At 55.9% G+C, this 23138-nt stretch overlaps 1 protein-coding gene across 6 annotated transcripts in view; it reads right to left on the bottom strand.

Annotated features, from left to right (window-relative positions):
* The window catches only part of PDGFRB (platelet derived growth factor receptor beta), a 59083-nt gene that overhangs the window by 21104 nt on the left and 14841 nt on the right, over positions 1-23138 (bottom strand). For 5 of the 6 annotated variants that reach the window (XM_039483788.1, XM_039483792.1, XM_039483790.1 and 2 more), the window contains 11 exons: positions 13041-13114; positions 10739-11035; positions 9945-10211; positions 7599-7726; positions 7308-7482; positions 5337-5529; positions 4925-5040; positions 3596-3722; positions 2476-2687; positions 1032-1126; positions 104-236 (listed from right to left, as the gene is read on the bottom strand). In XM_039483788.1, coding sequence (XP_039339722.1) covers positions 104-236; positions 1032-1126; positions 2476-2687; positions 3596-3722; positions 4925-5040; positions 5337-5529; positions 7308-7482; positions 7599-7726; positions 9945-10211; positions 10739-11035; positions 13041-13114 — 1817 coding nt within the window. Of the gene's footprint in view, positions 1-103; positions 237-1031; positions 1127-2475; positions 2688-3595; positions 3723-4924; positions 5041-5336; positions 5530-7307; positions 7483-7598; positions 7727-9944; positions 10212-10738; positions 11036-13040; positions 13115-16461; positions 16602-23138 lie in introns of all 6 variants that reach the window. The other variant, XM_039483791.1, reaches the window with a different exon arrangement.

Below are 23138 nucleotides of genomic sequence, written 5' to 3'. Positions count from 1 at the left end.
TTGGAGGCTTGCTCTCCCTCTGTGGGGTCATGGATTTGTGCCCTGTTCTTTTACATCCCTTTCACTGAGCATCCCACAGTGATTCCTGCTGAGCACACGGTACCTAGCACTAGCTTGTCCCTGGAGAGCTCCCAGCTGCAGTCGTAGGGGAGCTGCATCGGATCCACGTAGATGTACTCGTGGCCATCGGAGCTGACCGACTCAATCACCTTCCAGCGGATTTCATAGCGAGGCTTCTGGAGAGGGGGAAGGGAGGGGAGAAGAGAGAGCTGAGAGAGGGGCTGTGCTGGCAGGTGTCCCCTGCAGACAGTGACCCTGCACCCTCTGCCTCCCGCAGCCCCTGCAGGGAGACATCCCAGCTGTGCAGTCACAGCTGCTCTCGCACGGACACTCCTCGCACGTTCTGGCCAGAGGGAAGGTCTGCTGCTGCGCGTCACACCGGAGAGCCCACGGTGGCTGCCCAAGCCCGATGGCACAGACACCGGCTTTCTCCAGGCCCTGGGGGTGCTGAACCCCTGCTCTCTGCCTCAGGCCCCGCCCTCGCCTGACCCCTTCCCCCAAGCTCCCCCCACCTCTGCCTCACCTTTTCCACCCAGACCCCCCCCCACTCCACCCCTTCTCCCAAGCACCCATCCCTGCCCTGCCTCTTCCCGCCTAGTTCCGCCCCCTCCCCCAACCATCCTCGCTCCTCCCTCCTCCCCGCCAACGCCTTCTGCCGTTGATCGCTGCGGTTGGGAGGCACTGGGAAGGAGGGGGAGGAGTTGATCGGCAGGGTTGCCGGCGGATGGGAGCGGGGAGCTGGCTGCCTGTGGGTGCTAAGCACCCACTAATTTTTTTCCGTGGGTGCCAGCCCTGGAGCACCCACAGAGTTGGCGCCTGTGCCTGGTGGGCTCCAGCCCTGCACCAAGGAGCTAGAAGAGGGGTCTGTTCCCCAGCTGCCCATCACAGCCCGGCCCGGCCCTCTCAGTGCATGTAATCAAAGGGAGGAGACCTCCCCACCTCCCAAAGAGTGAGATGGTGCTCGCCCTGACCTTCCGCCACAGGATGAAGATCGCCAGGAAGATGAAAGGAAGCACCACCATCAAGGCCAGGATGGCTGAGATGATGATCACCTTAAATTGGGAGCCTACAACGAGAACCACATGGAAAACAATCAGATGCCTCCAGCCCCACGTGGCCTGGGGAGCTCAGGGCAGCCACTTGGAGAAACTAGCCAAGAGCGCCTCATCTGAAATGCCCCATTCTGAGACCCCGCCCTGTCTTGTCCCATAAGTCCTGCTCCCCGCTTCCTCTCCAAACCTCCCCGGATGACTTCACCCCCTGGCAGCCAGTGCTGGGCCTGGGGCACATCTCGGTCCTTTCGTGCCATCCCTTGGAAACTGACAGGAAGTGACCCTTAGCCAGGCCTTTGTGGTGTCCCCTGGCTGGCTTTACCCAGCCCTTACTCCCATGAGAAGTGTTCACTGATCCAGAGCAGCCAGGGATGACCCTGCCGAGGGCTCACCTGGGATGCCCAGAGAAGACCCTCTCCCTTCTGTGCTGGACTCAGGGTAACCCTGGACGATTATTCCCTGTCCCTAGAACTAACCCCCCGAGGGGTCCTGGAAAGAGGCACAAACACACGGGGAGGGGGGTGCCTCTCCATCAGGGTGCGGTGGGAAGGAATTAGTGGTGATGCTCCAGCCCCTTTGCTGCAGGAGAGCTCCCCAGGGCCCAGAGGCTTTTGGAGGAGATTTGTACGGAGCCCTGGGTGTGTACGGAGCCATGGGGAGTAGGAGGCAGCGGTCTCGCTCTTGGTGGGAGCTGGCCCGGCTGACCCATTCGCCCAGAGCATAGGTTCTTTTTCAGTGGCCTGGCCTCAGCCATCTTACAGCCTATAAATGTGTGTATGTGGCTCCCCCTGGTGCCTGCAGCCTGGATAACAAGCTGCTAACATGAATGCTGGTGAAATACACTAAGGGTGATGCCCGCTTGCTATCTGTTTGTGCAAACACCCTGCTCTCCCTTTGCACTGACTCCGTGGGCTCTGGCTCTGGCACATCCACTTCCTCCTGGTTTCTACACTGATGTTACTGCTCGGTGTCAGGACAGAGGACATTACAACTGGATTGTGCAAAGAAAGGAATGTGTAAACTTTACCCTTCGGACACAGACTCCAAAGCAGGAGGCAGGAGCCCTGCAGGAAGAAAAGCCGGGAGAGGGAGGGGAGGAACAGGGATATTTTATCCAGATAGGCAAAGCATGCACATACCAGACACTGAAGTTGCCTCATGCAGGTAGCACAAACTGTTGGTCACATCCAATGGGCACCAAGGCCTCCAGCTATGCTGCTCCATAAAGAGGCCTCTTCTGCTTGAACTAAAGGAGCAGGCTGCAGACACTAGGGGCAGCATAGTCCCCTGGCCTGAGCTAAGCTTCGACCCCATGGCACACAGACCTGCACACGTGGGACAGAGCGGGTGCCAGCCAACTCACCATGTGGGACCAGGGTGATGTCCTGAAAGTTATTGCCCAGGAGATTCTGCACAGAGCATCTGAGGAGCAGCTCTTTGTCCACCCTGCGGAGCTGCAGTATGCTGTTCACTTTGTAAACCTTCAGAGTCTCATGGTACATGGAGCTGGTCTTCAGGCTGATCTCCTCTGAGCTGTTCCCCAGGACCCTGGTGGGCTGCTCCTTGGTGCCGCACCTTCCAGTTGAAAAAGCCACACATGGGAGACAATCCCTGCTGCATGACGCTGCGGGATGCTGTATTATAGCTGTTATATCTCAGCTCTTCGTGACCCTCCCTGTGCCCCGCAAATGATGGGATAACAGCTCTTCCTCCAGTGAGCTTCCCTGCCCCGCTCACTTCCCTGTTGCTGTGTCTCTACTAGAACTGCCAGCACAGATCCCTTTGTTTGGTCTCTTGCATCATCACTGATGAGCCGGGGGGGGACTCAAAGAAAACAAAACTGGGAAATTCAGGACTGGTGCGGACAAGCTGTGCCAGTCTGCAGAAATAGGCCAAAGGTCAGCCCCTAAAGGACCTGATTCACAGGTGCTGCGACTGCTGCCTACCACGTTGGCCAACAGCCTCACGTCTGTCTGTCCATATTCACCTGTTGTCTCTTGTCTTTCACTTAGACTGGAAGCTCTCTTGGGCAGGGGCTGTATTTTTGTTCTGTGTCTATACCCCTAATGCACTGGGGTTCCCATCTGTGACTGGCACTGCTAGGCACTAGGCAATTCAAATAATAACTGAGGTGAAAAACCCGAGATCCGTCTCTTTTACCCCACTGGCAGAGATCTAAACCCCTTCAGGGCTGAGATTATGGACACACTAACTAGACACACAAGTGCATCAATTACTCAGTAAGTTCAGTCCCAATTTTTCCCAACAGGAGACACAGTAAGCGAGGCGTAGGAGGTCTGAGCACGGGGCAAGAAATGCTCAGAGATGCCCAGTTCCCAGTTTCTCACAGCAGGAAGTGCTACAGGGCATGGTCCGGGAGCTTTGGGTGAGAGGACACCCCCAACTGTCAGTCCCATCCTCGCCCAGCAAGAGGCGCTTTACCCACTTTTCCATGCCTGCGCCGGGTCGCCAGGCCCCCTCACCCTTTGATGTCGCTGCAGGTGAACCACATGAGCTCCGGCGGGGGCATCCCTTCAGTGAAGCACGTGACCGTCTGCTCCCCACTGCTGGCATTGCTGTTCTCCTTCAGCCACAACACGTTGGCGGGCACTGGGAAGGGAGAAGAGAGAGTCAGCCATTTGCTTTGCCGGCGGGAGGGGAGCAACCGTCATGAAACGTGGGTGACAGCTGATCTCACCGGCAGGAGGAAAGCCCCCCTATTGGAGCCACCCACTGTATGTTTGGAGAGAGACTGCCTGGGGGCAGGAACCCATCCATGCTAGAGAACATGAATGAAGTAAGTAGCCACCCTGCAGAGGGCCCAGGAGGGGCCTGGGCTGGTGGCCGTGTACACAGCCACAGTGCCTTCAGCAACAGCTATCCAATTTTAGGGCCCCCAGCTGCTGGAATGGAGAATGAGGGTGTCCCCTCCCTTGAATTCCACTGCTGGAGGCAGAGGGTGAGCCGGGGCGGTGTGGGCAGTAGGTTTCCCTGCCAGACTGCCCTGTTAGCTGGTGGGGGACTGGCAGGGAACTCTTCGACACCTCAGATGGGCTGAGATTTCAGGGGCAAATTTAGACCCAGTGTAAGTGGGGTCAGCTCCACTCCGCTGTGTCTGCTAGACCTGCACCCACTTCACAACGGGCCACCGAGTCACGCCGCACTGTGAATGCCTAAGGAGGGTCGACAGGTTTCCAGCAACATCTTTTTTTTGAAAAAAAAAAAGGCTTTTTGAGCAAAATGAAAATATGTTTTGGTAAAACACTTTGTGGGAGTTTTGAAAACTGGAAAATTTGCCTGGAAATGGTTTTTGAAAACTACAAATCTTTTGGGGTTCTGGTGTTTTTTTATAGAAAAACAAATAAAAAAATCCTGGGAAATTAAAAAACAACCCCCCAACCTCCACAACTTTTCTCCCACAAAATTTCCAGCAAAAAACAACTGGCATTTTCTGGCCGTTTTTAGGCAGGAACATACACAGGCACCTGATGAACCAAATGTGAAGCATTCACCTGCCTTCGATTGTTTGTTGTGCGCATATGGCGATAGTATTGCTTAGTTTTAATAGGCAACGGTGCCAATCCTGTTCCCTGCCTAATGCGGAGCCTAGTTCTGCTTCCTGCGGCGAATCCATCTGAGACATTTCGAGTGAGGGTGTTGTCTGCTTCCGCCTGTGGTCCTGACAAAAATGACCCAAAGAGGCTGCTGTCAAAGCAGCCGGGTCTTTGTGTCCCACTGTGAATTGTGGAGGGAGCTGCTAGGACCCTCTCTAAGCCGGTGTGTCTCAAAGGCCGGTGGTGCTGCCTTCTCACCGTTAATTTGCAGGTAGAAAGACATCGCCTGCGTGTCATCCTCATGGGAAGCCCGGACGGTGTAGAATCCCCCTTCTTCCTGCTTCACTCGCACCAGGGTCAGAGTGGTTTGGTACCTGGAGGGAAAAGGATCCCAGAGCAGTGAAGATGGGAAGACGCTCCCTGCTGCTCAACAGGCGTACTGGGGTGAGTCGCTCCCATCCAGCCGAACCCTGAGGCTTGCACAGAAACCGCACAGCAAACGGTCGAGTCAGGATCAATGTGGAGGATCCCCCACCACGTAGATGGCTAGTTCTGAGAATTTCCGTCCCCCTGCTCCGCTCAGGATGGGAGCAGTTGTATCACGGGGCTCTAGCCACACCCATCTCGGGGGGAGGGGGGGGCTCTGTCCCAGTCACAGGGGCCGCCTCACCTGTTTTCCGACAGGTTCTTGCTGGTGATGGCGAATTCGCTGCTGTTCCCCACCCTCAGGGTCTCGTTGTCCTTCAGCCACAGGATGGTTGGCAGCGGATAGGCCTCGATCTGCACCTGGATGGTGCGACTCTTGTGCACCTCGGCAAACTCAACATCATTCAGACCAGTGTGGAACTTCACAAAGCCACGCTCTGCAGAGGGTTCAGAGAGGGGCAGGGTCAGCACCCCCATCCCAGGAAAGGAGAAGGAGCAGGGAGGCGGGCGGGGAGACAGAGAGAAGGGTGGGAGAGGGTGGGGTTGCCAACTTTCTACTCACACAAAACCGAACACTCTTGCCCCGCCCCCACCCCGCCCATCCTCTGAGGCCCCGCCCATGCCCCACCCCTCCTCTGAGGCCACCCCCTCCCTCTGTCGCTCGCTCTCCCCACCCTCACTCGCTCATTTTCACTGTGCTGGCTCAGGGGGGGTGGGGGTGCGGGCTCTGGGGTGGGGCCAGGGATGAGGGGTTTGGGGTGCAGGAGGGGGCTCCGGATGAGGGGTGGAGCTGAGGGGTACAGAGTATGGGAGGGTGCTCTGGGCTGAGGCAGGGGGTTGGGGTGGGGAGGTGAGGGCTCTGGCTGGGGGTGCAGACTCTGGGGTGGGGCTGGGGATGAGGGGTTTGGGGTGTAGGAGGATGCTCTGGGCTGGGACTGAGGGGTTCAGAGGGTGGGAGGGAGGATCGGAGCTGGGGCAGGGGGCATGGGGGACTGTGAGGGCTCCATCTGGGGGTGCAGGTTCTGGGGTGGGGCTGGGGATGAGGGGTTTGGGGTGCAGGAGGGTGCTCCAGGCTGGGACTGAGGGGTTCGGCAGGCAGGAGGGGGGATCAGGGCTGAGGCAGGGATTTGAGGTGAGGGGGAGGCTCAGGGGTGCAGGCTCAGGGTGGTGGTTACTTCGAGCAGCTCCCGGAAGCAGCAGCATGTTCTCTCTCCGGCTCCTATGCGGAGGCACAGCCAGGCGGCTCTGTACGCTGCCCTGTCTGCAGGTGCCACCTCTGCAGCTCCCATTGGCCGTGGTTCCCAGCCAATGGGAGCTGCAGGGGCGGTGCTTGGGGCGGGGGCAGCATGCAGAGCACCCTGGCTGCCTCTATGTGTAGGAGCTGGAAGGGGGACATGATGCTGCTTCCCGGGAACCTCACAACGTGGAGGCTAGCAGGGAGCCTGCCAGCCCTGCTGTGCAGTGGCACCAACTGGACAGTCAACAGCCCGGTCAGCGGTGCTGACTGGAGCCGCCAGGATCCCTTTTTGACCAGGAGTTCTGGTCCAAAACCAGACACCTAGTCACCGTAGGAGGGGGATCTGGCTACTCGCCACATGGATACACATCTGTCTCTGTTAAGGGTAGAGATGGCCCAATGCCCCTGAAATCTCGGGGCAATTTGATCTGGATCCAATCTTTGTGCCTCAGACCCGTCTTTAGTTGCAGGATGGGCCTTCCAGGGTCTGTGAGGAGAGCTCTGGAGACCGAGGGCTTCTAGGAAGCCAGCAAAGCTCACAGCAGGGGAGGAGTTTGTTATTCTGAAGGGGAAGGTTTCACCCAACAGAATCCAGTTAAAGATGAGAGGAATTACACACACAGGGACACCAGGCGAGTGCGTTTGGCCGAGCCAGCTCCTGTATCCGGGGGAGGCTGCGGCAGAGTTCCAGCCATATCTCAAGGGGTCTCAGAGCTCCTAGGCCCAGCATGGACGAGTAGCTCACTGTCTCTTGCCCATGGCTATAAGCAAGATGCTGGGGTTCTCCTATATGTGGGAGCAAGTGGGAATGATTCTAGGCCTCTTGTGGGGAGGGGGGGGTGAGTGACTTTCTGGGAGCAGGGGTTGCCAGGGCCATGTGGAAGAGGGATGAATCCAGGCGTGTGTGGCTTGGGGAGAGAGAGGTTGGAGGGTTAGCTGTGCCCAGAGCTAGCTGGCCCCGAGAGTGTGGCAACGCACCGATCACGTTGACCTCAATGTCCTTCTTGTCTGTATTCTGGTGGTAGACCTCAGAGACGTGGCACATGTAGGTGCCGGCGTCCTCCAGCTCTGCGTTCTGGATGGTCACGGTGGAGCGGATGTCATGGCTGGAGCCAGGCAAGAAGTCCGTCACAGGCTCCACAGCCTTACCGGCCTGCGCAGGGGAGAGAGGAGACCCCCGCCCCGCGAGATCAGCAATGACGAGACCGCCAGACCAGGCAAGGGGAGGAGCTGCCAGGCCGGTTACAGAGCGCGGGCTGCAGCACTCACCTCCTGGCGAGGGTAAAACCAGCTGAAATCGACCACTTCGTTGCCGCTCACAGTGCACATCACGGTGATGTTCTCGCCTCGCCTCACCACGGCCTGCACCGCGCTGATGGAAACATTGAGGGACGAGACTAAAGAGGAGGGAGTGAAACAGCAGGGGGGTGAATCAATGCTTGGGAGAGCCAAACCCTAGGCAGGTGGCATGCTGGGACCACTGCCTCCCATCATTGTCTCATGGCTTCCTTGTTCCCCCTCTGTCTGCATCCACCTGGTGTCTCTCGTCTTTTACTCAGCCTGTAAGCTCCCTGGGGCAAAGACGGCCGTGCACTGCCTAGCGTTACAGGGCTCTGGCCACTAGGCTTTACTGCAAATACAAATGAACAGGGGTTACAATCTCAGCTGAGTTCAACGGCAAAATGTCCCAGACTCTGACCAGCACTCTGGAGTCGGGCAGGGACATGATCTTAAAGAGATCCTGGGGAGCCCAGGGACCTCTGGGGAGCCAGGGGAATTCTGTGGGGGGAGGCAAAGAGGAAGCCGTGTTCTCGATGGAATCCAGCGTGGCTCTGACATGTTCCACCTTGTGCCCACTTTACCGCCCTGTGAGAACGTTCCCTTCCCCAGGAGCTGGAGGGAAGGAGTGCATGGGCCCATGCTGAGCACTACGCCCGCCGTCGGAGCTTGTCATTAGGAACGGCTCAGGGCGGGAAGGACGGGGGTCTGCAGTCCCGAGAGGAGAACCTGTTCCTCTCCCTGGGGGTGCTGCTGGAGCGCTGTGGCAGAAACTCAGAACTGAGCGAGCCCAGAGGCCTGGATTCTGCTTTTATTTACCATGGAACATGCTCATTATGGCAAAGCCAATGGAGAGCCACGGAGGTGAACGAGGGCAAAATGTAGCCCATAGAAAGCAGCGCCCGAATCTCTCCAGCAGGGCCGCAGACTTCTAGCAGACTGTGTGCTGGGAACTCCCCAAGGGGCAGCAGCCTCACCCTCACCCAGGGATGAGCCAGATGCTTTCAGAGCCCTGGGACCATGGTGCTAGGCTGGGGCAGGGAGTCTGTATTTAGCCTTAAAAAGGGAGGCATCAACCCAGCAAACCGGGAGGACTCAGCGTGGAGCAGCACACGGTGTGGAGCAGCACACGGTGTGGAGCAGCACACGGTGGCTCCACCCCACACCCCACCCCACAGCTCCCTTGGAGGAGAACAGACGTGCTCATGAGACAGAGGAAAGAAAGGGCACAATGCTCCAGCCAACAACGACGTCTCCTCCAAGATCACACCTGCCACTTCTGTGGGGAAATCTGCACGGCAAGAATTGGGCTCCTCGGCCACTTCAAAACTCACCAATGACCCCCCTTGGCAGACTCCATCCTCGCATCGAGGGACAGCCAAAGAAGATATTTAGCCTGGAGAGAGGCTGAAGCTGCCCTTCGACCAGAGGTGGGCAAACTACAGCCCATGGGCCACATCCAGCCCGCGGGACCCTCCTGCCCGGCCCCCGAGCTCCTGCCCCAGGAGGCTACCCCCGTCCCTCCCCTGTTGTCCCCCCTCCCCCGCAGCCTCAGCTCGCTCGCTCCACCGTCGGCGCAGTGCTCAGGGCAGCAGGGCTGGAGCTCCTGGGGCAGCGCGGTCTCTGTGCTGCGCGGTGGCGGCGGTGGTGGCAGCAGCATGGCCCGGCTCCAGCCGGGCAGCACGGCTGTAGCGCCACCAGCCCCTGGTGCTCCAGGCAGCACGGTAACGGGGCAGGGAGCAGGGCGGGTTGGAAAGAGGGCAGGGGAATTTGGGGGGTGGTCAGGGGATGGGGGTGTGGATGGGGTGGGGCGGTCAGAGGGTGGGAAAGAGGGGGTTGAATGGGGCAGGGATACCGGGGGCAGTCAGGAAGGAGAGGAGGGGTTGGATAGATTATTATTAGAGTTGGAAGGGACCTCAAGAGAGTGGTGGCAGGGGGCAGTCAGGGGCAACGGTTCTGGGGGCAGTGAGGAGACAGGGAGAAGGGGGGGTTGGATGGGGCAGGAATCCTGGGGCAGCCGTCAGGAATGAGAGGAGGGGTTGGATGGGGTAGCAGGGGTTTGGGGGCGGTCAGGGGACAGGGAGTGTGGGGGGGTGAATGGGGCAGGGATTCCCGGAGGGGCCGTCAGGGGACGGGGGGTTGGATGGGGCAGGAGTCCCGGGGGTGTGTGTGGATATGAGGGGGACTGGGCTACGCCCCCTCCCCTAACCGGCCCTTCATACAATTTCCTAAACCCAATGCGGCCCTCAGGCCAAAAAGTTGGCCCGCCCCTGCCTTAGACAGCCCAGCCCAGCCCCCTCTGATCCAGCCCACGCACAGACCTAAGTAGTGGCTCACCCTGGATCCTGTAGATGTAATATGGGTCAGAATCCACCTCCCGCTCGTCCAGCGTTGCCCTGCAGATGTAGGTCTTGTCTTCGAAGAACCCCTTGAAGCCTTGTTGCCTGTCATAGTCCCCGGGAATTGGGTTCTCCACCTTCTTCTCATAGAGAGTCACCGTGGTCTGGGGGTCTGTCACGCGGCACGGGATGGTGGCCTCGCTGTAGCCGGTGATGAAGATGAATGATTCCTCAGAGTCTGAGGGGAGGAAGACGATGGACGGGTCTGCAGAAGGGAAAGGGGGAAGGCAATCCGGTTACAAGAGACAGGAGAAGATCTTGCTTTGCAGCCCTGATTGCAACTGCTCACTAGCCACGGGATGGGACAGCACCTCTGCTTGGAGACCGATGTGCTGAACTCCTGGGACGTTTCTCTCCTGAAGCAGCTGGGGTTATTACTAGGGACACGTCCCATCGGGGCTGCGTACCTTGTTCTCCAAGATGCGAGTTTCACTCACTTTTTCTTTCCAATGATCCTCTCCCACCTGGGGCCACTATACTTCTAACACTCTGCACCAGGCTCCTGCACCAGGGCTGGGGGGGCTGCAGGGGCACTTCGATGCAGATAGGCGACTCCAGCCTCCCACGCATGTCGCTCATTCTCTTAGGTCCTGTCATCCCCCCCCCGCCCCAGCTCTACTGCAGAGCAGAGGAACCCCCCTCTCCCATCTTCAAATTCAGTCCCATCCTTCCACTGGCCTCCATCCCCCAGAGATGCACACAGAGAGGGGCTGGGGGTGCTCTGTCCCCTACCTGGCACAAAGACATAGACGGCCTGTCTCTCCGGGTGCTTCTGGTTCTGGGACTGGTTGTAGGTGCAGACGTACTCCCCCGTGTCAAGGCCTGTCACGTTCCAGAGCGTGAGTGTGCTGGAGAAGGTGCCGTCTCTCCACTCTGCCGATGCGGCTATGGGCTGCGTGTCCCGTTCCCAGACCACCTCGGCCTCCCCTGAGCACGTCAGTGAGAAGCTGCTCAAGAGACTGAGGACGACTTCGGGGTCGCTGGGTGAAATGTGCAGCTTGCTGCTTCCAGGCACAGCGGCTGGCAAACCTAGGAGAGGGTGCAGGGAGTAAACCAGAGGGGGGCAATGGAGCCGCTGAGCTCAGTGGGGGCTGGATCGGGACCTAGAGCAGGAGTATTGGGTTTGTAAGGTTAAGTAACCTTTTGTCACCATTTGCTGAGCTCCATACAGCAACATGGGAGCTCCCTCTGCTGGCTTCACCGCAGCTGTTAATACACACACACGCTGGCTGCTGCCACCCGGCCTGGGGTTTTCAGAACCGACCAGGGGATTTAGACACACAACTCCTATTCATTTGATTGAGAGCGTGTGTCAAAATCCTCTTGCTGGCTTCAGAACCACTGCCCCCCCAACTGTTCACGTTTTGAATGGAGCTTCCACATCGGCAAGCTCACACCTGCCATCAGCAATAACCCTACCATCCGAATGAATACTTCCCTCTGGGGATCTCAAAGCTCATTACACTCTTTAATGCATTTAGCCTCCCAGCAACACTAGGAGGTAGGTATGTTTTATTATCCCCATTTACAGATGGGAAAACTGAGGCCCAACATGAATAGAACCCAGGTCCTCCCGACCCCCAGTGTTGCGCTGTACCTTAATGACCACCTCCCATGTGTATGAGGTAACGGTGCACCCCAAAGGGCTGTAGAGCTCAGTTTTCACGTGCAAATTCCGGATGAGAAGGTACAGCCAATGTGTGTGCAAACTGTCCGGGTGTGAGTCAGGCACCAGCCTTTGAAAACTTGGATGCTAAAAGTTTGTGCACTGAGCCAAATTCATCATCTTACAGTGTGATGCCTTTACACCTGCCCTCAGGGTCTTGGGGGGGGGGAGTCTTTTTGGGGTGGACAGTGCTGTGAGAATCTGGCCAGGTGGCAGCCGGAGGGCCCCTCACAGCCTGCTGAGAGCCAGGCTTCCTATGAATCCCCTTGCTCTGGTCTATTTGCCCCAGAAATGCTGAGTCCAAGAGCTGCATTTATAGCCAACAGTGCACGTGCCACAGAAATGGCCCTGGCTCTGCGGCAATTTTCCCCACTCCCTCCTCACTGAGGGTCTCAGATGCATATTCTGAAGGCCCAGAAGGGTCCCGCGTTAGCTGTGACAGCTGGACCGCTCGGGAGCTCCCTCCTCGTCGGCTTTGTTCCCACGGGGCCGTGTGGGAAGAGACATGGAGGAGGTTGGACCATGTTGTTTAAAAAATAAAAAAGAGGAGCAAAAATAAACTTTCCAGGAAATCCCTTGGAAGCGATACAGAAGGCAACTTCTTCCTGAATTGCTTCCTGTGCCACTCCCCGGCAGCTCTTCCTAGCTGCACTCTTTGCTCAGACTTGTCCCTGCACACGTGTCCCTGGCGGAAGGAGCACCCTGGAATTGGAGGGCACACACAGGATTCCACCCAGCGCCCTCCCGCCCAGGGCTCCTAACGCATTGCGTTCCCACCGGCAGGCGGGGTGCAGCTGAGGGGAGCTTCCAGGCTGAGCTACAAGCACCTCACCGGCCCACAGCAGTGAAGAGCGAGAACAATTTTTGAAGCCAAGTTTTTCCCCTATTGTGCATGTACCTCGGAGGGAAGATTCAGTGAGCCGGGGAGCCTGCAGCAAATGACTGTGGGGATACCTGCCTCCTCCCCTGCATGCGATAGCAGCTGAGTCCTGACTCAGCTTCTAAGAATTGTTCATCCCTAGGCTGGCAAAGCACCCCAAAGACATGTGAGAGACACGCGTGTAGCCCCTGGAATCCTCCTCTTGACACAGCTCACATGCATCAAAGCCCCATAGGAGAAGGAAATCGGGCCCTGATTTGGGCCAGAAATGTGCGACACTAGCCCTTTAAATAGGGGTGCTGGTGTGAGTGTTTGTCTACCTGTTCGGGGATGTGTGTGGATGTCTATGAATGGGACGGTGGGTGCACAGGTGTGTGTGTTCATCCCAGCCCCTGTCGCCCCATTCATTCTGTCCCCGTAGCAGGAAGTGTCCTTGAGGAATTCACACCTTAGCAAAGAGTCATCCTCACACCCAGCCACATGCTCACCTGCGAGGAAGAGGAGGAGCATCTTCAGAGATGGAAGCAGCATGGCGGGGTTCAGCTGCACTGCAGGCCGCATCCTGTCCAAAGCAACCAAGAATTAGTGCAACGATACCAAGATCAGAAAGGGCTCCCAACTATACTGTTATCCACCCCCTCTCAGCCCCCAGACCAGCTCAGTGCAGCCCCCGGGGTCTCCAGGGAGCAGGACCTTTTTATTTCATATTTCCAAGGGACTTGTACTTGTTTGAGGAGGATGATGTTCCAGAGTTGTGGAGTTTACTCCCCTTCTCAAGCCCTAACCCCAACATCTGCCCTCAGCCCCCTCTTGAGAACTATCAGGCCGCAGGTGAGTAAACCAGGCAAAAGGATCCATCTTGTTATTCTGACATTACTTTGGCTGTTGACTCCCCTCTGCTGGAGCCTATCCCTGAGGCATTTTAGGTGACTCTTCCAAACACACCGACAGGGCCTTGCCAGTGAAACCACCGGGAGAAAACTGTACAGGGGCTGTGTCAGGGCATCCCTCGCTGGCTGCCAGCATGCCAAGAGTCTCGTGTTTCCTTCCAATCTTCTGAGGCCACTGGTCACCTCAGGCCATGGTCCAGTGTGAATTTCTCTCTCTCTCTCACTCTTTGCAGGCCTACCTAGTTTCCCTCATTCTGGAGTCACTTAGAGGCCGATTCTAAAGCATCTCTTGTGAGCAGGGATTTTGCTGAGTGTTTCAGTTAAATGAGTCACATCTTGCTCATTGGGTTTTTTTTTTATTTTTTAAATCTCACTCCTTTGAACTGGATCAGCCGCAGAGCCCTGCTCTCTCTCCCTTCTTTCCTTAGTCTCTTCTCCCCTTGCTCAAGGGTGGGGGAGAAAGGTGGACCCTGGGTTCTTTTTCTCCTGAGAAATCCAACTTTTTGTTGAAAAACGAATACATTTTGGGTGGTTTAGGTTTTCTTGCAAAATATTGAACGTTTCGGAGGAAAGCAGACCTTACCACACACATTTTCATTTAGTTAAAACCCTGACTTCCCCTCCGAAAAAAAAAAATGATCATGGTAAATTTTCTACCAAGCCTAGCTGTTGGCTCAGGCATCCTTGTGCAGTATAGGTGATGGGACATATGAAATCAAGTGAGCTCCATGTGCTGAGGCTTTTTCCCCGTTTCAGCACAACCATCTACCTCTGCAGATGCTGGGACAAATATTTGAAAAAGTGAAAGAAAAGAATGGATGAAAGGAGCGGGGAGGAGCAGGTGTCCCCACTGACCATGAGGAAAGACAATAGGAAACAAAGGGCTGGGCCCTGGGAAAAAACAAGTGGGAGAAGGATCCATTGGAACTGGGACCCTATTCAGCAAACAGTGCAGGCTGCAGATCCCCGTCTCGCTTGCTGTTGGAGGGAACCTGGTTCCTCAGACATGGACAGCAGGGAAGTTTTTCAGGAAGGTGGAGTGGGGAGAGGGTGGCTGGATCATCTCCCAGCGTTGCTGTTCTCTTGGGCTTTCAATGGTATCTGAAAGGTGGGCATTGTCCGTCTCCCTCTGCTATGGTGGGCTAGTGCCATATGGTTTCCATGGCGAGTCCCCGAGATACATGCCAGAGAGATGGACGCTATGCACCGTTTGTCAAACTGGGGTCCGTGGACCCCCACTGCTCAACTCTTCCCCCTCCCTCCCAAGCAGGCTCCCTACCTGCTCTGGTTCTGCGCAGCTCCCAGAAGCAGCCACTAGGCACAGGGGCGGCCAGGGAGGTGCTGCGTGCTGCCCCCGCCCGAGTGCCGTCTCTGCAGCTCCTATTGGCCGGGAACCATGACCAATAGGAGCTGCAGGGGCAGTGTCTGTGAGTGCAAGGGCAGCGCGTGGAGCCCTACTGGCCGCCCCTATGCCTAGGGGCCACAGGATCCTGGCAGCTGCTTCTGGGAGTCATGGTAAGCACTGCCAGGACCCCGCACCCCAACCCCCTGTCCCATCCCGCACCCAAATTCCCTCCTGGAGCTGCACCCCCCACCCCAACCCCAACCCAGAGCTCCCTCCTGCACCCTAAACCCCTCTTCCCTGGCCCCAGCCCAGAGCCCACTCCCCCAGCCGGACCCCTCACCCCCCCACCCCCCAACCCCCTGCCCCAGCCCAGAGTCCCCTCCCCCACCCAAACTCCTCATCCCAGCCCCACTCCAGAGCCCGCACCCCCCTCCTGCATCCCAACCCCCTGCCCCAGCCTGGTGAAAGTGAGTGAGGGTTGGGGAAATCGAGCGACAGAGGTTGTTGGGGATGGAGTGAACAGAGGGTGAGGGCTCGGAGAAGGGGCAGGGCAGGTGTGAGGCCTCAGTGAAGAGGTGGTGTAGGGGGACCCTGAACATTTTAAAATCAAAAAGGGGGTCCTTGGGTTGCTAAAGTTTGAGAACCGCTGCGCTATGCCATGGTCCAAAATACGCAGGAGTCTGACCAAACCCTTCCTCCTGCTCTCAGATACAGTACAAGGTTCCTCACTAAAAACCCTGGCGGGAAAACTCCCTGTGACAGGGAGGAGCCTACACAGACCATCTCACCCCGCACGGCCACTGAATCCAAAAGGGGCAGTAACACCGAACAGACACAGAGCATGGAACCCCATTCCTAACGGCAAGCCACCTCCTAGGCAACGCTACCTGATGGATTAACACGAGGTGGGCCTTGGATCCAGCACCTCTGAACTTGGAGAAAGCTCAGATCCAGACCTGAACTTCACAGTTGCGCCTGATCACCTTTCACCGGCACTACCGCCCACCTCGCAAAGCACGGGGCAATGTTGAGCTGGAGCTAATGAAGAGACAAATGCAAAGGCAGCTCCCTGCTCGTGATCTCATTAACAATGTGAACCCGTCTCTTTGTCATGCCAGTATCTAAAGAAATAATGCTGCAGGAGTGGCACACAAGATGTCGCCGACGCCGGCTCTAGGTACTGCACCGAGACGTTGCATCTTGTCCCTGTGGCTGTGCCTGAGTCTGCTGGCGTTAGAGGGAAATGGTTTTGCAGTGACATGCAGTCATCTGCTGTTTTTGTTATTCTCTCGCTTTGGCTTGAAAAGAACTGATTTACCAGCAAACCCTGCCAGGTTGCTGACTTATTCAGCAACTTTCCCCAAAGCTTTATTTTTCTTTCTTTCCTGCTTTTTCAGAGGGTTATTTCCCAGAGAGCGAGTCAGTGCACTTAGGGTATGTCTATACAGCAAAGAAAAACCCACGTCCGGCCCATGCAGCCAACTCAGGCTCACGGAGCTCGGGCTGTTGGGCTGTTTCATTGCTGTGTAGACTTCTGGGCTCAAGCTGAAGCCCAGTGCCCAGAGCTCTCCAGCCTGAAATCTATACAGGAATGAAACAGCCCCACTGCCGGCCATGAGAGCCTGAGCCCCAAGAGCCCAAGTCATCTGGGTTTTTCTTTGCTAGTAGACACACCTCTGTGGAGAAGAGCGAGATGTTGCTTAGGCTGCAAACTTCTGTAAGATCACTAGTCAACGCCTCCAAGGATCTTGCCCTGATCCCGCAGCAGAGAGGGGATAGAGAGATCGCTAGCCAGCCATCTTTATATTTCTTAACTGTGCAGTAAAGGCAAAAACAAACAATTGATTTTGTTCCACAATCGATCTTCAACAAGGTTTGTTACTCAGATTTTAAGGCCAGAAGGGGCAATTATGATCACCTAGTCTGGCCTCCTGTGTTAAGACAGGGCCCAATCTATGCACTGAGCCCATAGCTTCTGTTTGAGCTAAGGCAGCTCTTTTAGAAAGACATCCAGTCTTGATTTAAAGAGGATCTAAAGACGATCACTATTAACCTCACCTGGGGCCCGGCTTTGATCCCCATCCCTCATGCTGAGTAGCACTTTACTCCATGAGTATATCCTTTGATTGCAATGGAGGTCACTCATGGCGTAAGGTACTACTTGCTACTTGATACAGAATCATAGAAGTGTAGGGTAGGAAGGGACCTTGAGCAGTCATCTAGTCCAGCCCCCAGCGCCGAGGCAGGAGCAAGTAAACCCGGAGCATCCCTGACACGTGTTTGTCTAACCCGTTCTGAAAAACCTCCAATGACAGGGAGTCCACAACCTCCATTGGTAACTTATTTCAGTTCTTAACTATTAGAGTTAGGACATTTTTCCTAATATCTAACCTGAATCTCCCTTGCTGCAAATTAAGCTCATTACTTTTTATTCTACCTTCAGTGGACATGGAGAATAACTGCTAACTGTCCTCTTTATAACAGCCTTTACCATATATGAAGACTTATCAGGACCCCGCCCCACTCCCCCTCAGGGCTAAACATGCCCAGGTTTTTAAATCTTTCCTCACGGGTCAGGTTTTCTAAGCCTTGTATCATTTTCGTTGCTCTTCTCTGGACTCTCTCCAATTTGTCCACATCTTTCCTAACATGCAGCACCCAGAACTGGACACTGCCCTCCAGTGGAGGCCTCCTCAGTGCCAAGCAGAATGGGACAATTACCCTCCATGTGTTGCATACCACACTCCTGTTTATATATCCCAGAATGATAATCAGCCTTTTTTGCAACTCCATCACACTGCGGGCTCATATTCAGCTGGTGATCCACTATCACCCCCACACCCTTTTCTGCAGTACTGTCCCCATGCCAGCTATTTGCCAGGTTGTAATTGTGCATTTGATTGTGCCATCCCAAGTGTAGTAATTTGCCCTTGTCTTTATTGAATGAACATTGTTGATTTCAGAACAATTCTCCAATGTATCAAGGTCCTAATCCTGTCCTCCAGGTGCTTGCAGCCCCTCCCAGCAAGGTATCGTCACACATTTGGGTTCTCACAAGAAATTTTTTGGTGGCCTCAGAGCATGGCCACCAACTCTGGCTGGTGGACACTGACAATTTTTCCTAAAATGCTTAATTAACTTTAGGAAAAACAAACAAATATGCACATACCCATGTCCAAATCATTGTAATTTATTTATGTAGAGTTTTTTTCAGACTCAGTAATAAAAATAATGTACAGTTGTCTCTATTCTTTACTGGACCTAAACAGAACAGAAACAAAATAAGGTGCTTTGCATGTTCTTCTCTTTTGTTGTTGTTGTTTCTTTTGGGGTTTTTTTGTTGCTGTTTTTTTGTTTTTGTTTTAGACTTGCTAGCTAGTAAGTCTGCTCCTGTGAAAACTGATACTTGTCGTTTGTTAATATCACGGCAGACTTACTCAGCCCTGGCAAGCTGGGGGACAAATTAAGCTCTGAATGGAGAGGTGAGTAGGGAGGCAGAGAGGGCCAGGGGCAATGGAAGGCTGGGGAAGGCAGCTGGGGCCATGGGCGATGGGGGTGGTGGTGAGCCCAGGAACGGAGCCTGAAGCCCCTTGGCCAGGGGATAGAGCCCGAAGCCCTGTGGCTGGAACCCGAAGCCCCATGGCCAGAGCCTGCCACCCAACACCCCAGGGCTGAAGCTGGAAGCCTGAGCCCCATGGCCCCTGAAAAAGGGGGGAACTCACACCGGCTGCCTGCTCCGCTGGTGTTTGTGGCTCCAGAAGGAGGTAGGGCCCAACCCTTACTGGTGGCCCCAAGGAAGGGGTGAATGCTTTGTCCCCCCGTCCACTGCCCAAGAGGCTGTGGCCACAAGAAAACCCCTGGTGGCCACATTTGAGACACGTTGCTTTAGAAGCATACGCACCACTCCATTATCCAAGTCACTAATGAAAATAGTGAACACTACCCGATCCAGCCTGACCACTGGTGAATCCACCAGCTACGTCCTCCCGGGAAAGGGGTCGGGAACTGGGCCTCAGAACACAGTTCAACACTGAAACAACACCAGTAACATTTGCCCAAAGAGCAGTCCGGACAGCGCTGTCAGCAGACTCCTTCTCGTGCCTCTGGCTGCCTTCCTAGCTGGTTTTAATAAACCTGCTGTTTGCAGGAAGGCATTTCCATCGGAGACGCTTCCCGTACGGCGTACAGATGGCGGCATCTCACTGACTGCAGCGACCTCGCCTTTGTATATCTGCCCTGGGAGAGTGAGAGGCGTACACAGACCCTTCCCATCTTACAGGAAATGCTTAATATCTTCTCCAGTTGCTTCACTACACAGCTGGCATGTTCTCCTTGGCCTCGAGGATGGAAAGGAGAGGAGGAGACACTGTCATTGAGGGAGTGTGTTTGGTTTTTATTTACATGGCGTCTTTCTGGAGGATGGAGTGTATTTGATTATCCAGATTCATCTTGCTGTCACAAAGGTGGCACTCTGTCTCTCTCTCTCTCTCACACACACACACAGGCTTTACTACCCAGCCAAAGGCTCCGTGCATGACACATGGATCCCATCAAATGTTGTCAGGTTTGACCTCCTCAAACCTAACCCAAATAATTAGCCCCAGACTTTTGCATCTGGAGCTGGGGAAGTGTCTCAGGAAGTGGGCGTTGCGGTGGCTTGCAGGACTGCCAGCTCTGGCAGGCATATTGCGACTCTTGTGATAGTTGCTTTTTTCCTCCTAGCTCATCTCCTGGAATAAGGGTGAGACCCTCGGCTTTTATCGAAACCCCAACAAGTTTCTAGCCCTCCTGGTTGCAGAGAAAAGCCTGTTCTCTGAGCTGGGGCATGCTAGTTCAGTGTCTGGAGGGCTGCAGTACTTCAGTCTAATCTAGGTTACTGGGCTCCGTACAGGGGTGGCTGGGGGTGGGGGTGGGGAAGTTTAGTGGCCTGTGTTATACAGGGGGTCAGACTACGGTCTGGCGGCCCCTTCTGGCCTTGAACTCTAGGATTGTATGGAAAGGCTGCTCCTGTGACCCGAGTGTGCTGCAAGTGCTCAGAGACCAGAAGGCAGAGGTAAAGGAATTGCCAGACTAGCTCAGACCTGAGCTCCTAGCCCAGACCAGCCCCAGATGTTCCAAAGTAAGGGACAGCCCTCCCCAGTAGTAGGCAGGTGTGCAGTAATTGTTCCCCAGAAATCTCTCATCCTGGCTCCTAATAGAGGCCACTTGCCTGAAGCCCTGGTGCATGAAGTTTCATATCCCCTCTGCCCTCCAGCTGTGGGGGCAGTTCGGATCAGAACCCAAACGTCACACCCTCTTGCCCTGGCCTGGAGCAGCTGAAAGGCTGTTCTCCTCCTCTCCCAGCTCAGACAGACAACGCTCCACCTAGTGACCCTGCTCCAGGAGGCGTCTTTGGAAATTCCACTGCCACCGGGGCCCCTGGAATGAACCGCTGCGGCCTCCCACCCCCCAGGGCCTGGCTCTCCGCACCAACGAGGAGCGGGAGGAAAGAGAGAGTGGGGGGATCCGCTGCCTTGGTTCAGGGCTAGGACACAGCTTTCGCTTCTCCCCCGCCCCCGCCAACTCGACTGTCCCTGCGAAGCTGGGCACCGGACTCCTCGGGTGCTTCCCCGCGACTGTACAGCGAGTTCCCTTCCTCCCCTCCCTCATCCCAGCACCCAGCGGCGACAGGGTGGGGTTCTCTAAACGCCGGCAGAGGCCTCCCCCACCCCACACGGGAGATAGACGTGGTTCTGACCATGCCAGTGCTGCCCGGCCTCCCCATCTCTGCCCCAGAGGGCTGTGCGAAGGGAAATCGTTAGCAGCCTGTCAGGGGAGGTTTTCTGAGCTGAACTGTTTATTATTCTAAAAGAGGAATTTGGCTGGGAGAGGAGACGGGAGGTCACTTGGCTCTGGGACGCAGCCCAGGCTGGATTGGAAACGCAGGCCCTTCGCTCGCTGAAAGGCACATTGTCAGCTGCTGCTGCTGCACGGGGCTCAGCCCTGTGCTGGCTCCTACAGGCAGCAGCGACGGCAGGAGCTTTCCTCTGCGCTAAACTGCTGTCGCTCCGGTCCAGTCAGTGGGATTGCACCCCTGTAGGCCAGTGCTGAAAAGTGTCCCAAAGCCTCCAGATTCGCTTCTTGCCTCGGTGCTTCGTTCCAAAATGACAGGCCTGGAACAGGCCTGAAATCTGGGGTTCTAATCCCACCCCCCTCCAGCTACCCTAAGATGGGCCCGAACCAGGACCCCTGAACTAAATCCAAGCATTGGGGATGCAGACAAAATGGGACCAGAACACAAAGCAACCTTCTTCTATGCATCTGTACCATGCCCTGATTGTCATATCTTATCTCATCTCTAATCCCGTTAGGTCAGGCCCTTCCCTATGCTGTCTGCAGTCAGCAAGCACAAGGCAGGGGTTGCTCCTATTGATCAGTGGAGATATTCTGCACAGCAAGCTGCATGAGATAGAGGACAGGGGCGGCGCTGGTGCTTTCCACTTTACAAGCCCATGGAAAGGAAGGTCTGAGAACTCTGTCTAGAGCCAAGCACGGCGCAGTTATTACATGGTATCACAGCCCTGGCCCTAGGTCGCTGCGTTTCAGGGCACGGCCTGCGGTGATGGAATAAAAAGAACTCCTTTGACCATGCCTCTTTGGACTGATTGTTAATATTACAGTCCCCAACCAAGACCGGGAGCCCTCTGTGCTACGCTCTGCGTGGACAGGGTCCAGGCTTTGAAGACCCGACTACCTAACTAGGCAAGGCAGCCAAAGGATGGAAGGGCAAACAGGTGACGTGACATGCCCCAGGTCACTGACTGAGCCGGGAATAGACCCACGCCTCTCTGGAATCCCAGGCTTGGGTCCTATCCGCTGGAGCATGCTGTTTCTCAGCGCTCAGGGGACTGATTCTCCCCTCGCTTCCTGTCTGCAGGGGCTGGTTGCAGCTGTGGCTTCTCAACCGCCCTCTGGCAAATGATGGTCAGCCAAAGTCACATCTTCTAGGGCAATGAACTTGCTTTGGAAGTCCTGCAGTGGGAACAAGGTCAGGTCCAATTCCCCGCTCAGTTTAATGTTAGTCACTGGTACATCCTCTGTCTGGGGAAAACATCCTGCCTTTTCTTGGAGACGCACGTGCCCATGTTATCCGTCTCTGACCACGTTGCAACATCACCCGGAGGAGCGTTATCAGCTTTGTACTGGATCACACTGATTCATGGCATTTCTACCCCTTCTGGGCAGTGATCTTGCACAAGGATGTTATTAAGCCAAAGACAGCTTTGCTAATACTGGATTGAGGGCTCAGGCGTGACGTCACGGATATTCTTTTTATGGGACGAGTAACAGGACGAGAAGTTGCACTGACTTCACTAGCGCGTCTGCTCTGAACGCCAGTCCTTAGTGCTTGTACAGAGCAACAGCTTCCAGCGAAGCATCTCCCACGTGGGCACAGGGAAGACTGCAGAAGTTGGGGGAGGGGGCAGCATGAGGCCAGGTAGCAGCCAGCAGTGTGACACCAGGCAGACAGTCCCCTGGCGTCTAGTCTCAACTTGTTTCCTGATGAGGAATGAAGCCCCCCCTCTCCACTCTGGGTACCTCCACAAGGAGCAGCCGCCCTGCGTGCGCGCCCCTCCACACGCTCCAGCAGCCTCTTCCAAGGCAGGCAGGCTGCCTTCCAAACAAGGCAGCGTCACAGACGCCGTGTGTCCCGCTTGGCTCGCGAAGGCAAACACAGCCTAGAGGCCTGGAGCTTGCAATGCTCAGAGCATGGCCATGATATAGTGAAGGGCACATTGGCTGCCATCAGAACCAGACCTCAGTTCAGCCCCGGTGCAGCCTGCTCGCAGCGGCTCCTCGGCGCTCACCAGGGCTGTGTGAAGAGCGGAGGCCCGTAGGAAGCTAACAGGCGAGCAGTGCCGTGATGCCCTAGGAGAGCCCTCCATGCCAGGCTGGCTCAGGCACTAGCGCAGGGACTCGGACGCGCCTGGGTAGGTCATCTTTTCTCTGATTCACATCTGAGTGGCGCTGTGATCCTGGGAACCAGGTCACAATGCTACTCACTCACATTTGGCCCGGCTGCCCCTCTGTCTTGCCCACGGGGAAGGGGCTCCACCGTTACACCACCTGCTCTTGTCACGGGCCGATGCAGCGGGGAAGGCCTGGGTCCCCTGACCCCTCCCCCTCCTTGTGCCCTGCTGAGTTTGGGTTCTCTAAAGAGGGGGATCTGCCCCACCCCCATTTAAAAGGTGGGGTGGCAATGGCCCTTTGGCTCCCCGTCTCCAGCACCCATGATCTCACAGCTCTTGCAACCATGAATGAAGTAAGCATCACACACAGTACCGCCCAAGTCTGCCCCTCCCCCCATCAAA

The sequence above is a fragment of the Mauremys reevesii genome, linkage group 8 (assembly GCF_016161935.1).
Source record: "Mauremys reevesii isolate NIE-2019 linkage group 8, ASM1616193v1, whole genome shotgun sequence".
NCBI classification, from domain to species: domain Eukaryota; kingdom Metazoa; phylum Chordata; order Testudines; family Geoemydidae; genus Mauremys; species Mauremys reevesii.
Note: the sequence above shows the minus strand (reverse complement) of the source record. Positions and strands in the feature narration are given on the sequence as shown.